The following is a 16,474-nucleotide window of genomic DNA, read 5'->3' on the forward strand; positions in this document are numbered from 1 at the left end:
TCTTTGTGTGCAATCTTTCATTTATGCATGTGAGAGGGTTTTCCTTTTTTTAATATTTTTACACTGTAAAAAAAATTATGAAATCTGATGCCATCTGCAAAAAAAAAAAAAAGTTTGTTACACCACTTTTCTGAAATGTCCTGTAAATGTTATAGAAAAAAAAAAATATCCCTTTGATGGATTCTCAAAACAGAATTTTTACTACCAGTGAAATAATTCTCTAAAAATAAAGATTAACAAATTCAATGATTCCTTCACTGATTAAAGAAAAAAAGCCACACTATACTTCTTTAATATTTACATTTCAAAGTTCATTACCCACCTTATATATATGTACATACTTACCTGGCAAAAACTTTAAAGTTTGCAGCATCTGTCTTTCCTGAGAAAAATCCACCATTAAATGAGTCATGTTGTCACTGACCTTTGGTTTCAATGAAAGACGAAAGGCTGAAGCCATTGTTACTCTACGGTAAACAAAAATGTACTTTTAAAAATAAAAGTATGGGGATTATACCATATTTAATTTATAAATGAAAATACATAATTTATTTCACTTTAGTGATTTAACAAAGGTAACAAACCTAAAAAGAAATTTGTTGTTTTTGAAAATTAAATTAAAAACTAAAATGTTTTTAATTTTAGACATTCAAATATAACTTAAAGCAAATCTCCTCCAGCCAGCTTTATAAAATTGCACACAAATAAAAATCGCTCAAGAGAAAACACCCCATATAAAATCATTGTTAGCAGACCAAACAGGCATCTGTACCTCTGTACACTCAATCTCACTCACTTCCTGATGCCAACCTCACTCCTTTTCATGTGCCAGATCATGAACTGTACATTCTCCTTAGTAGTCAGAGCTACTCCATGAATCCTCAAATAAAGGTACACTGACCAAATATTGTACAGCCTGGTAGCTGCTAAAATTGGGCCATAGATGAGAAAGGAGCGAAGTAAAATCACGATTCTGAAAACTATGCTAGCAGGTGTCACCCTGATATATCAACACCAGCCACACAGAAGGACACAAGGGGAAACAGCCTTGTGAAACCATACGCCATGGACATAACAGTCCAACAAATATTTATTAGATGAATATGGTATAAAAAAACAAAACAAAAAAAGAAAAAGGCCAGACCAGACCTCACTTTACCCAAAGTATGGGAGAACTGTTCTGTCAATTAAAAGTGGAGATTAAAAGAAATTCTCATGTTCTCTTAATTGTCATTTTATCTCAAATTTCAATTTTTTATATTACAGTAAGTTTCCACAAGTATCACAAAGTAACACCGCTTATTATCTTTGGTCAAAGAATGATACAATTATACAATGATCCTTTATCGTGGATAATGTCCTGCTAGTACACTTTTTGGGAGTAAAAAAGTAAAAGTAAATGGAGCTGAGGAACAAAGGGAATACTAGGCCTAGTCATCCAAATCTGCCAAACCTACCAAGATATGTAGTATGAAAGATATCAAACTTGTAATCTTCAGTTATTTGGGGATAAACAATGTCAAACTGATGCTGTAATTCAGTTACTTTATTTCATTTTAAAACTAGGAAGGTAACCACTTTGTTACTAACAATGACAGCTGATCTATTGATTAAGAAGATTCTGCTATAGTGAAATATAATTTATTGGGAAGGGAACTCACTGAAAACCAAGCATAATGCTGACTATTCCACACACATTACTTTAAGCTGTTGGTTCTCAATAATTAAATTTCATATTATATCAATTTCAAGTTAGGAACAAAGGCTCAGTCTTACTTTGTTCTTTTATTTTTTTAGAGAGAATGTATGCATGTGAGTGAGTGGGAAGGGCAGAGGGAGAAAGAAAGAATCTGAGGTGGGATCCATGCCCAGCGCAGATCCTGACAGGGGCTCAACCCTACGACTGGGAGATGACACGAGCCAAAATCAAGAATCGACTGAGCCACCCAGGTGCCCCACTTAGGTTGTTCTCTATAGCCCCAAGTATCTTCCTATTTGAAGACTTCTGAAAAAGCTATATTTAGATAGGTACTTAGTAAATGACCACTGAATCAATAAATGGGTTTGAACCTATGTGGATGCTTCTAAACCTATTTAAATGTTTGTTGAGAACTGTTAAAAAAAAATGTCTGAAAGTATTTAGGGAATTTAAATATGAAACTTTATCAGGCCTCAAAGAAAAAGAATGTCCCCCAAAAGTACATTAGAAAGGTCTATCAAAACCTAAAAAATGAGACTAATAACCGTTATTTTCTAGTCAATGAAGATTTCGGTCTCCATAAATCAACAAAGATGTACAATAATGCTATAATCTTTCAAAAGACTGAATGAATTTTTTATTTTTAAACTGAATAAATTTAGACAATTGTGTCTGAAAGCCCAAACCAACAATCTAAATCCTTAGATAATGCTCTGCCTTACAGGATCCATGCTGTCTGGACTGCTTTAATTCACCTTGACTTTCTTGGTTTATCTCCTATAATACAAGCTCAATACACGGATCCTTTACCCTTAGTTTTATTTTTACGAAGACAAAATAACTGCAAGACATCTGCATGAACACTTTCAATCTCCTCAAAGCGTCCACCTAATTAACTTGACCCATGCTTTCGTGATCCCTTTCTTTCAAGAACCAGAAATCCACAACAAACCTCAGACTGCCATGTGAGCCTTGCCTCTAGTCAAATAACAGCCATCAGAGAAACAGAACTGAAGACCTCCCCCAGATTAACAACAGACACACTGGTTTTCACACAATCCATGATGATAATTTTGTGAATTATCTAATGAAGAATAATTTAATATAGGGTTCAATGTGGTGCTTTAAAGAACTACGCCTTTCAGCAAATTTCATAATCCTCAAAGGAAGAATCCTTAAGTGATAATCTCACCACAGTCGATGTGCAGTGATTAGCCAGAAAGAGCAAAACCATCCCTTCTGTGGTAACCCAATCCAGAACCGCCAGCAGCTCTTTTAGCCCTTTGGTGTACTCATTACTGCAAGTACTAAATTACCTTTCTTAATCCTAGCTCCACCAATGAGAAAGACCTCTTAAAGTCATCATTTTCATTTTTCTCATGGATAAAAGTGGCATGAGAAATAGAAAGAGATGGCACCAGGAACAGGATGGAATGAGAATACAAAGGTGTTAAACAGGAGAGCAGTGAAGTAGGAGAGCTTTAGCTCTTGAGGACTATTAAAAAATGCTATGACTTCTCAGGAAATAAGACATAACTATAAAATTTATGAACAACAAAAAAATACATATATGTATATATTTTAATTATCCAAAATCGGTCCCATCCATTCATAGCTAATTAAAGAACTGTACTAAAACTAACTATATTATACCAGAAATGAAATTCTTTTAGAAGTACATAATTGTCCACAACTATTTTTTTTAATCTTGCTGATATACTGTTTATTTCAGAAGATATGCAGAAGACATTTCCTTTTTTTATACTTGGCTATTAGGTATCTTTATTTTAACCAACGAAAGTCTAGTAAGAAACTGTTCTTGAATTTCATTTCTGACTTCAATATTGACACATATAAAAATGTAGGTTGTATACCATACCTATCCTTGATCTGTCTGGCAGCCTTGAAGCAAATCAGGGAGAAGAGAAAGAAGGCAGTTAGTGTTTTTCATGCAAGTTTCAATGGCAGTGACATGCAAGAAAAGTTAGGATATAAACCCTGGAACAGATTAGTTTCACAGTCATCAAAACATGAATTACAGGAAATTTGTACAGTTCATAATCAGCTTGCATAACGTAATGTTAGAAGTATAGTAAAAAAAAAAAATCCAGACCCCATATAAGTCACCTTAAAAGGAGAAAATTTAACACTTCACACTAATTCCGGATGACTATAAATGTTTTTCCTTACCTTAAGATTATCAAAGTACACCTCCACTTCCATTCAGCCTGACACTCTTCAACTAGAACAATCAATCTCCTTCATGGGGCACACATTTCTATGCAATCTAATGGTTTTCTTATACATGTCAAATCTGTTCTCCAATCTTTCTTCAGTGATCTCTTTCACCATTTCATCATGACTGTTCCAAATTTTCTCTATATGCCTTCCCTGGGCAAAGACTGTGTTTTGAGAGCTTGCCTGCTAACACATGAAACTGGGCTGCAGTTCTACAATCCTTTACCCCAAAGAGTAAAGTTATAATGACAAAAATTCAGACAAGGAAAAACCAGAGAAATACTTGTAGCAATAGGGTCTTTCACTGAGATGACACAGAAGCTGCTAAATTAAATCTACTCTGCAACTCTGCATGAGATATCTTTGTGTGTGTGTGTGTGTGTGTGTGTGTGTGTGTGTGTGTGTGTGTAGGATGCTAGCACAAGTTTAGGAAAGGGCTACACTTGGTCTATAGAGTACACAGAAAAACACAAAACTGCTGTCCCCTTCACATTTACATACAATGTAATATATTTAACAAAAGTGTTTTTCCCCCCAAACTAACCACCAAAATTAATGATACATCCAATGTAAACTGTGGCTGTTTTGTTTTACACTCTATACCTAGGCTTTGCATAAAGCCTGGCCATGGTAATACTAATAATTATTAAATTTAATTGAAAATTAATTTAATGTATATAGCAATGCTTATGTTGCCTCTCCTCTTCAGTTCTGATACTGTTTTTATTTGGTATAGGTCATTTTTATACTCATCCAAAATATCCTGGTCTGAGTATCTTTCTACACAAAAAAACAGAACTAACATTTAGCACATCAGCATATGACACATCACCAGCACTATCATAATCAGCTGTGAGACCTGTATACTAACCATTCTCTTCCCTTTAGCAGAGGAGACGCCTCTGTCTCTTTAAATATGAAGAAATGCCACTAGCATTACCCCCACCTCCCTTTATTCCTTCATTTCTCCAGCGAGGTGAAAAACTTAATTTGATATGAGTTTGAAAGGAGAAACTAGAAATAAGAAGCTCAGCTATATTTTCCCTCTTTCTGACAGCTTGCTTGCCTACTGAGACCGTATATTCTGTTCTTTCCCTCTACATAGGAAGTTTTACAGAAACAGGCTCTCTCTCACACACACACAACTGAGGTAGTAGTCTTGTACTGACTGCACCTGGGTGCACAAGTCTAATTCCAGGATTCAGTATTAGAAAGCTCGCCCATTGATATAAGCCAAAATTTTCAGTATCATTTTATTGGTCTTTGACTTATCAGCTTTACTGTTTTACCTTATTTCCCAACTGGTTTAGAACTTGTTTAGAGGAATGTTACTTACCAGTCACTCTCAAAGAACCCAACAATCCTGAAGACCATTACTATCTTTTTCTTCTAATAAACCAAGATTTTCTTTCATCTTGCAAGAAATGCTGTATGATATGTATGTTTAATTTCACTACAACTTTTTTTTAAGTAAACTCTATGCCCAAAGTGGGGCTCAAACTCACTAGTCTGAGATTAAGATTCCCATGCTCTACTGAGCATGCTCTATTTCTTGAATAGTGTTAAACACTAAAATTTAAAACAAATGAAAAAAGAAAAAAACCTTTGTAAAATGTGAGAACAGAAGCAAAAGGCACTATGCTCTGTCATTTTATCTTTCTTTGGTGAGGACTAAAAACTGAAATTTGTTTAAACAATCAAATGTTAGGTAAAAGCAAAAACTTGTTTTTTCTTATAGGTGTAGAAATTAAGGTCTTTTTTTATTTTTCAGTTATTTTATAATAATGAAATAAAAAGAACCCCCAAGCTGCCAGGAGGGTTTTGGTGTTTGAAATGCAGGCAACTCACTACATCACTGCAAATAGATCCAGAGTTAGTCTGCAAGTCTGTAAGTCATGTGATTGCAGAAAAAAGTAGAAATGCTGCTAATATATTTACTTTTTACAAAAGCATATCTAAATAGATGATTGTTTTGAGGTTAATCTTTGCAAATTATGTATTATCAATTGAATCGCTATGGTCAGTGACATGGACAATACTGTGTCTTTTAAACTGACCATAGTGACAGCACCTGGGTGGCTCAGTTGGTTGAGTGTCTGACTTTAGCTCAGGTCATGATCTCACTGTCAGTTCAAGCCCCACATCGGGCTCTGGACTGACAGCTCACAGCCTGGAGCCTGCTTAAGATTCTCCCCAACTCGTGCCCATGCTCACTCGCTCTCTCTCACTCGCTCTCTCTCTCTCTCTCTCTCTCTCTCTCTCTCTCTCTCTCTGACGATAGTGATTCAATTTTGTGCCTAGAGTTACTGAATTTAGAAATGGTGCCATTTTTTAGTGTGTCTCTGTGCAAGTGGGTGCATGAGCACATACATGTAAAGCTTTCTTATCATTTAAGCTGCTTGTGACAAACCAGAAAAGTAATAGATAAAAAGCCAAATAATGTTGGAAAAATTGTTGTCTTGTATATTTCTACATAAACATACCCAGATGATCAAACTGAAAACTTAGCAATTCCTCTTTAATTTAGATTTAGGTTTAGGTTTGAATTTAACAATACATACACTGTGTAAATGCAGAAGGGGTTGAGAAAGTTACTCTGTGCAATGATAAAAGGGTAGAAAGTCTCAAATCCTGAAGACACTTAGAAGGGCCCAATTTCAAGAAACATCTTAAATTAGAAATAAATTGTTTTAATTTTTTCTGTAATTTCTCCTCCCAAAGTAGAAATCTATCCAGAAGACAGACATTACTATGTTGCTTAATTCCTCTAAGTTTTAATTTCAAGAGTGATGCATTCTGTCAATTAAACGTCTGCTTACCAAGTACTAAATGATTTCCTAATTTACCATTGCTCTCTCTCTAACATATTTATTTGCATCTACATAATTCCACTTAGTGAATTATGAACAGGCCTCAGTGAATCTTTAGATTTTTGGGTAATGCCACTGTATATTATTAGAAAGCCTTCAAGAAGGATTAGCCATATTACCTTGCTCAATACCACTGTTTTCTATTTCAACTTCAATAACTATTTCTATTTCAATCTTCTACTAAAATCCTATTTGTCAATGCTTCATTTATCTTTAGTACCATCAGAGAGGGCTCCTTTCTCTCTCATTCTTTTCCTCTATCTCTCAATTGTTTTCAAAATACATCTTACAATTCTGATCCTTTATCAGTTATAGGAATCTGTCACCTGAGATCAAACTTCCTTAAACAGAATTGTAATAAAAGTATAAGTAGGAGTAACTGCAATGTTCTTCATAATTACCAATTAAATATAAAGAAGTTAAACCAGATCTTTCCCAATCTCTCTTGGTTTTAATCTGCTGTAAGTACACCCAGAAACTATTTTCTTCCATAAATTTATCCAGCACTCTGAAAGTTAAGATCTTATTGTTCCTATATTTCTTTTTAATATCTCCATTTTTCTACTTTTATAGGAAGATGTTAGACACAAAGTACCCTAAAATAATTAAGCTGTATAGCAGCTAACTGAATAGTATTTTCTAAAGTTAAAATGGGAATAATAATAAAAGTTTTAGATCCTGCTTATTGTACTCAATGAATTTACCTAAAAAGAACAAAATCTGAGATTTCAAAATTTCTTCCCAATCAGCAAGTTTTGAAACTCATCAGCAAAAAATATGGAGCATGAGACCAAGGTTTATCTGAGTTTCACACCACATTAACCAGCAAGTCACTTAACTCTTTTTGAACCCCAAAAGTCCATCCTAAGCCATCTTATTTTCACATAACAACTTTTAAAACTTATCTAAATTAAAGACTTCAACAATCGAATTCTCTGAAATACAGACTAAAATGAAGACGCCACCAGGGAAAAGTTAGTTAAAATCAGAGCATTAATAAAAAGCAACAAAAATAAGAATACAGTTGACCCTGTAACAACACAGGTTTGAACTATATAGCTCACTTATATACATGGTTTTTTTACAGCATAGTGCTGTAAATGTGTTTTCTTTTCCTTATGATTTTCTTAGTAACATTTTCTTTTCTCTAGGTTACTTTAAGAATTCAGCACATAATACACATAACACACAAAATACACATTAACCAACTATGTTATAGGTATAGGTTCTGGTCAACAGTAGGTGATGAGTAGTTTTTTGGGTTATACATGGATTTTAAACTATGGGGGTCAGTGCTCATAACCCCCATGTTGTTTAAGGGCCAACTGTAGATCTGTTTCTGAATAGCAACAGAGAAAAATACACTCATGCTGTCAAAATGAATCTAGCAAAAGCTAGATTTCAAACTTGGCATTGCCTGAGAGGATTTATCTTTATTTTGATTTGCAATAGAGTCCAACAGAGTTCCTAGTAACACTATGAATGCCACACAACACTAAGAAACTTTTCAAGTCTTGTCTATATGTTCACATTGTTTTGTACTTCAGATTTTCCCATTAGATTTGGGAAAGATTATTTTGTAATGTTTCCTTGAGACAATTTGAAAATGACTAAGGGGCAAACATTTAATACTTTCCCAATATTTTTTATAATATATAATTGAGACTCCTATCCTCACCCCAAAAATACCATATTAAGGAATAGCTTGGGAAATGAAAGGGACTCCAAGAAAATGAAAAGGAGATGGCTCCAAAATGCTGTTTTCCTTGAGGCAAAAATACCAGCTTAAAAAAAAACATCAAAAACCAAAGCTGCTGCATATCAGTTGAATCCCTATATTAAAAGTTTTATATTTTCAATATATATACTTACCTGTTTATATTAAGAACTAAAATATGATCATTTAAGCCTTCTTCACAAAGCTATAGTAAATAACTTGAAATACACTTTGAATACAGTACTGCATACCTCTATTCTATGGCTAAGCACATTTATATAATAGGAGACTATATACCTATATGACATAAATGCCCACAAATGAAATAATGTGAAAAATTACAGTTTGGGTTATTCTTTTTGAAAATTGTTTTAAAGTAGGCCTCATGCCCAGTGTGAAGCCCAAGGCAAGGCTTAAACTCATGACCCTGAGACCAAGACCTGAGCTGAGATCAAGAGCTAGATGTGTAACAACTAAGCCACCCAGGTGCCCCCAATTTGAGCTATTCTTAACAAATATTTATATTTGTTGTAAACTGTCTTTGTAACTGAAACAGTCATGCTTTTGGTAAAGGTTCTCTCCTCTCTTAGCATTCCTGACTTCAACACACAGAAAGCACTTCTGCTAATACTCCTGTTCTCTTGAAAACAGTGAGCTTCTACCCATCGCCTTATTTGCTTTGTCCAGTGGTCAGAGGCTGACATTGATTGAACAGTATGACAATGGGGAGTTACTGTGAGTCTGAAGTGGGAAATACACAGAACCCATTCTCCCTTTTCATCTATGATCAAATGCAGAAGATACTGGTCCCCTTTCACTCCACCCTGTACTTTTTATTCCACTGAAGGTTCCGTGTACAGGCACCCATTCCCTCCCTTCTAGTCTGACAACTGGGTTAGGTGTGGCAAGATAATGAACTGGATGGTTAGTGACTTGGAAACTGCCCCACAGACTTGGCTCTTTTCATAAGTAGAATTCAAGTTCTAAATTCAGAGATGGGGGAATAGAAATATTAATTTTGTCAAAGGATCCATGCAATGCTCTGCAGACCTGCTATTAGCGGAGAAGTCAGGTTTGGTGGGGTTTTGGCTACTTGCCCATCCAGAAATAAAGTAAATGATCCAAAACTCATCTGCTTGTGATCCTGCTTCATATACTTACAATCAACCAAACTTATAACAATTTAAAAAAATTAGTGAAAACAAATTTGTAATACCAAATTTTAAAAACTTAATGAAAGTATGTTCCAATATCCTTTTGCGTTTGTGCCATTTTTACTCACTCATTTTCAAATTGCCTAATGCTGGCAAATAGCATAGCTTCATATTCAATTCTCCTGCTGAAGTACTGCAACATGATCATTTAAATATTAGTACTTAGAGTACTGTTTTTGAAGATAATGAAGTCTAAAAATTAGACTCAGGGGCTAGATGTCAGCCTATGATTTTTTGTGCCCATGAGCTATTCAAATTAATCTGATTTAATCACTTTCATATGGGATATTCATAAACAGTATACCTTAAAAGAATTTATTTTTGCAAATATGTAATACTGCAACCCAATAATTCATCTTCTAAGTCATCTTCCCTCTTCTGTCAGCAATTAGGTGCTTGAGGCAAGCCTATCTACAGTCCACACAGCTGGCTAGAAAAGTGGACTTGCTTTGTGACTTGGAATCAAACTATTATTTGGATACTATTTCGATGTACTAAGAAAATAATCACAAGCAACTCTCAGTTAAGCATTTCTCTTGAACAATAAACTCATATTTCTAGGTAGGAAACAATGACAAATAAGTTATTTCACCACATTTCCAAATGGTTTAATAAGCAATTAAGCAGTACTGTCCAATGCTGAAAAAAATAATAAAATAAGAAGCAACATGGAACACTAAGAAATAATGTTTAAATCACAATATAATTTATCAGAATCTTTCCAATTTACAATCAGCTGGGAATAAGTTTTGAAAAAGTTAGAAAGGACAAAGCAAAAAAAGAGAAAACAGCTTTTGAGAGCAAGGGGAAAGGACTCAGAAAACAGCGGAAAGAGAAACTTGGAAGAAACACACTTGATCACAGTTTTCCCAAGTGTCTGTCCCTACTTAAATGCAGCTAGGTTCACGCTGGTTTTGAGTACTTTTGTCTGTCTTTTATTGTTTTCCTATCTTCTTTCTCACTCTCAGGCTGTTAGTTCTTGCTGCTATGATTATGTTTGTCATTAACAGCTACCCCACTCCACTAGAAGAGGACTGTTAATAACTAGGAAACTGAAGGAAAGACTAAAAATTCACTAGCACCATGTATAAAAAAGTCACCAGATTCTAAGAAGCTATCATGAAAAAGAATATTAATTCCTGTCCATGAACTCCATGACAGTGATTTTGATGACTCAGATATTTTTGCTATCTGTATATTTTTTAGCTATGTTCTACATATTTGAGATTATCTCATAAACATCCTCTGGATATGTGATGTATATATACTTTTAAAGTACTTTAAGGTATGGTACATTTCCCTCATAATTCCTTGATATAGCAAGTCCTACAAAATGCAAAGATGAACCTACTTACAATCTACCTCCAAATTCAAGAATTAAGTAATTCACAAATTTATAGCAAAAGAATTTTTAATTCATTAAAAGTAATTAATCCACTTTTAAAATTCATTTTCAAAATGCAAAGGATGTGAGCCACCAAAATGTTACCTTCTCAAGGAAGTTTTTTTGACCTTCAAGTTCAGAGAAAAATCATGAAATTAAAATATTAGATGGATAAAAACGGATTATAAAACTGCAATAATGCAGTTCACTTATATTCCACAAAGACCAAGAAAATAATATCAAATTCAAAGATCTTATCTTGATAAGATTACTACATAGTATATATTTTACTAATTTGTAGTTCAAGTTCCCACTTTTCTCACACCTTTTAAAAATATATTCTATATCAAATAGAGTGTATTTGAATTGGTAAATTGGTAATCATTTATAAATGACCCAACTTAAAATAAAAATTAGAATATAGAATTCAGAATATCTTAAATACCAGGATCTAGGTTAAAATATTAATAGTTTTATTATTCTACTTTTTATATTTAATACCAAACATACCCTTCAAATAAAACCCTATATTTTGGGGACACCTGGGTGGATCAGTCAGTTAAGTGTTCAACTCGATTTCAGCTCAGGTCCTGATTTCACAGGTTTGTGAATTCGAGCCCCACACTGAACTCCACACAGACAGTGCAGAGACTGCTTGGGATTCTCTCTCTCTCTCTGCCCCTCCCCTGCTCCAGTGTGCATGCTCTCTCTCTAAAAAAATAAGTAAACTTAAAAACAAGAATCTATATATTTCATATTTTAACAAAACATTCAAACAATTACACTAAGTGAGAATTTAATAATAGATTTAATAATGAATTTCACTAGGTTACAGTGAAATTTATGATGCTCATCTGCATCAAGGTTTTCCTAATCATCTCACAGAAGGAATACAAAACTAGATTTTTAAGAATATTAATAGCGATATTAATGTCTCCTAAGTCAAAAAATACTTATAACAAAAGTATGATTCAGCTAAAAAACACAAGTACCTTTAAAATAAATAACCAATAGGGATGTAAGTAAAAAGAAAAAAACTTGATTCATCTGAATACAGCATTAAACAGAAATAAAATAATTTGTTCTTGACTCCAAAGACACATCTACGTGTTCACTTTGGAATACATAAATACACAGCAATTTACTTAAGAAATTCCAAGCCTATTTATTTATTTACTTTTTTTTTTTTTTTTCGAGCAAGAAAGAGAGCATGTGAGTAGAAGAGAGGGGCAGAGGGAGAGAGAAAATCCCAAGCAGGCTCCAGGATCAGCAAAGCACAACACTGAGTTCAGTCCCATGACCCTGGGATCATGACCTGAGCTGAAATTAAGAGTCAGATGTTCAACTGATTTAGCCACCCAGGTGCCCTCCACAAAGACTTTTTTAGAATTAGAAATAACTGAATAAATCCAAAATTGAAACAATTTTAAACAAAACTTTCTATTTAACTGGTTTAGTTTGGGGGCTGGTTTTTTGGTACCTTTGAAAATTCTTCAGGTTCCTTTAGATCTAATGACCGTGTTGCAAATTCTAGCAGTTCTTCTGAGTTCTCCAAGGCATTATTACATTGACTGAGCTGACTCTAAAAAATAATAAAAGTAAATCTTTAAAATATATTTCCTATTTCCATGAAAATCTTAACTATATATTGTTATAATGAACTTACAATTTTAATAGCAAAAATTGAACAAAAATATTTTAGAGCTATTAAAGCAACATATCACTAGTCACATATATAAGAAATTTTAATAATTTTAATATATTGTATTTAAAATCTTTCCATAATTTGCCCAAAATAGCTTAATTGCCTACAGATATAGATATATTCATTTTTTAAAAACACAAAAGAAAATAAAGCAGTTATAAAAAGTTGGGTTCCAATTTAAAGATTCTTCTCAACCAGGGTAATCAGAAAACTATCAACAATTAAATTAAAATATCAAAATAATCCATCTGTAGACAATATCCTCTATAAATTAAGACTAAATTTCTTGATGATATTTAATAATTTAAACTAAAGTTTATGAATCAAGTTATAGGTACATTCAGTTGAACACAATTTTAATATTCCATTTATCACATTACTCAAATAATACATACTACCATAAAACTAATTTATAGTTTCCAAAATTGGGTAACACAGGAATCACAAATGCAATTGGCAAGATCTCAAAATGAATAAAGAGGAACAAAAGATGGTAACTGTTAAAGTGGTGTGCTCTGTTATGGTGATGTACTAATTTCAAGTACCAGTCTTTCTTAGTCAGTTCTCTTCCACCCTATCATCTGTAATCTAAAACTAAGCCCCGTCATGAAAAACTATTGTTAGTGACCCCTTTAAACAAAGAAACAGACATATATCTAAGTTTTTAATGTACCCAACCAAGATTCTTCTTGAGAATATTAATATCTCTTTATTACTATCTATTCCATATTCAAATCTACTTAGGTTTCCCTTAAAGATAAACTATGGCTCATTTTCTTAGTTTCTAGATGTGTTATATTTTAGCTTTGGAAAAGTAGAGTAGTTTTACCATACGGTTTCATGTGTTATTCTAAGAACCCAACCACAATCTCCTAAAAATACTGCTCCTCCTATGAGGAAAACTCTTCTGAGTTCCAAGAAATAATTAACAAACCACCATTTGAAATATCTCAATTGTAGGAAAGCTTTATGAAAGAGTTAAGCAAAAATCACGGAGAATAAAATAGTAGCTATAAATGGTCCACACAGAATCACTAGGACAGACTAGGTTGATGTAGTTTTAAAGTAAGAAATAGCAAAAAGAATAACTCAAGGAATATATCTCAAGGAACTATTAAAATAAAAGAATCAAATCTGAGGTCAAAGTTTAAGATAAAATATCTTATTCTAAGAAAATGTTATGAATTCACTTTCAAGTCAAGAGGGAAAGTTAAAAAGAAGTACAAAGAATTCAATTTAAAGAGCAAACTTATCAGTTATTTACAGGAATTAATAAAATCTTAATGAAAACAACATATTATTAAGTTTGTAAAAGGCAAAAGATTTATACGATCTGAAGAGAAACCAGAGTATCACATATTATTGAGTTTGTGAACCCAAAGGAAAAACAGAAATGCTCTACTGTCTTCAACTAGAGAAGGAAATGGCATCAGTAGCTAAGTTGTGATTCTTTTTAATGTTTGCTTTTTATAAACCTTTTATGATTTGAATTACCATTAGGCTGATATCATCATAACTTTTACTTTGAATCATAACACAAAAAGATACTCAAGAATGAAGTTCTGTTCACTAAGCTTATATTTCAACAACTCGGTCTTTTTTTTCTCAGTCTTATTTATACGTTATTGTCCCCTCAATATTTCTTGATCTCCCCTAGATCACTATTCCTATGAAAAAAATTGCTAAAATTTTTGTGGCATTGAGGAATAGCAAATATTAAGAGTTACAAAGGATAATCAGGTGTAAGATTAAAAAAAGAAAAAAAAACACAATAGAATTTCCATAAAAAATAAGGTTCTCAAGTGATGATATACAGGAAGAGAAAAATGGTCTGACATCCTTGTAGTTACCACTTTGAAACAGTATTTGGAATTCTGCTTTGATTTTCTTGCAATGTTCTGAATTCTCCATCGTTACTCAACAGTCAGTGATGAATTTGATAGAATACTTGACAGAAAAATTAGAGTAAAATCATCCCTTTTAAAAAGAGCCTAAATGTAAATTTAATGGAAGACTTCCGTGAATCAGATCCGTTGCAAAAAAAAAAAAATCCTATTCATTATCAAGTAATTAAGATTCACAAAATCCAAAGTAAACAAAGTTCATCTGAGACTACAAGAAAAAGAGTTTAAATATATTTATATAATACCAATTTTGTATTGCTGGCAATTTAGTCAACAACTAGACATAGAAATTCAATAGTTAACAAGTGCAATGAATGCAGCCTGTTCTAAGAAGAGCACTGTAGATTTTATGTGTACACACATATATCCAGCTCTGGATAAGATTGTCAGAAAATAGGTTCAGAAATTAAAATATCCCACTTCTTTTGGAAGTCTAAAGACATATTTTATTTTTATGCTCATGCTGTCTCTCTCTCTCTCTCTCTCTCTCTCTTAAAAATTAAAAAAAAAGTTAAAATTCACATGGATTCCCAAGGAACCCCAAAGTGCCAAACAATCGTGAAAGAGAAGAACCAAGCTGGAGACCTCACTCACACTTCCTGATCTTAAAACTTACTACAAAGCTACAGTAATCAGGACAGTGTGGTACTGGCATAGAGACAGACATCTGACCAATGGAACAATACAGAACCCAGAAAGAATCCCTCACATACCCAGTTAAATGATCTTTGATAAGAGTGTCAAACCACACAATGAAACAACTACAGAATCTTTTTAGACAAACAGTGCTGGAGAAGCTGGATACTCACATGCAAAAGAATGGATTTAGACCATTACCTGACACTACATAACAAAAACAGAGGAAAAGCTTCATGACACTAGGATTTGCAATGATTTCTTGGCTATGAAACCAAAAGCAAAAAGAGACAAATGGGTGTATACCAAATTTAGAATTTTCTCCATATTAAAGGAAATAATCAACACAGGGAAAAGGCAACCTTTGGAATGGTAGAAAATAATTATAAGTTCTACATCTGACAAAGGATTAATATCCAGAATATATAAAGAACTCATACAATTCAACAACAACAACAACAAATATTGAAAAATAAGCAAGAGGCCTGAATAAACATTTCTCCAAAGAAGTCATACAAATGAGCAACAAATATTATGAAAAGATGCTCAATATCATTAATCATTAGAGATGCAAATCAAAACTACAATGAGATGGCACAAAAACAGACACATAGACCAATGGAATAGAATAGAGAACCCAGAACTGGGCCCACAAATGTATGGCCAATTAATTTTTGACAAAGCAGAAAAAGAGTATCCAATGGAAAAAAGACTGCCTCTTTAGCAGGTGGTGCTGGGAGAACTGGACAGCAATATGCAAAAGAATGAAACTAGACCACTTTCTTACACCACACACAAAAATAAACTCAAAATGGCTGAAGGACCTGAATGTAAGACAGGAAACCATCAAAACCCTTGGGGAGAAAGTAGGAAACAACCTCCTTGACCTCAACCACAGCAATTTCCTACCCGACACATCCCCAAAGGCAAGGGAAATGAAAGCAAAAATGAACTATTGGGACCTCATCAAGATAAAAAGCTTCTGCACGGCAAAGGAAACAATCAAGAATACTAATAGGCAACTGACAGAATGGAAAAAGATAGTTGCAAATGACACATCAGATAAAGGGCTAGTATCCAAAATCTACAAGGAACTCACCAAACTCC

The 16,474-nt window shown here is 33.4% G+C and overlaps 1 protein-coding gene across 2 annotated transcripts in view; it reads right to left on the reverse strand.

The window, feature by feature from the left end:
• The window catches only part of FSD1L (fibronectin type III and SPRY domain containing 1 like), a 72,064-nt gene that overhangs the window by 32,405 nt on the left and 23,185 nt on the right, over positions 1 to 16,474 (reverse strand). For both annotated transcript variants that reach the window (XM_029921105.1, XM_029921104.1), the window contains exons 4-6: positions 12,603 to 12,704; positions 3,579 to 3,601; positions 346 to 467 (exon numbers count right to left, since the gene is read on the reverse strand). In XM_029921105.1, the coding sequence (XP_029776965.1) occupies positions 346 to 467; positions 3,579 to 3,601; positions 12,603 to 12,704 (247 nt within the window). The remainder of the gene's footprint in view (positions 1 to 345; positions 468 to 3,578; positions 3,602 to 12,602; positions 12,705 to 16,474) is intronic.

This window comes from Suricata suricatta, chromosome 13, assembly GCF_006229205.1.
Source record: "Suricata suricatta isolate VVHF042 chromosome 13, meerkat_22Aug2017_6uvM2_HiC, whole genome shotgun sequence".
NCBI classification, from domain to species: Eukaryota; Metazoa; Chordata; class Mammalia; order Carnivora; family Herpestidae; genus Suricata; species Suricata suricatta.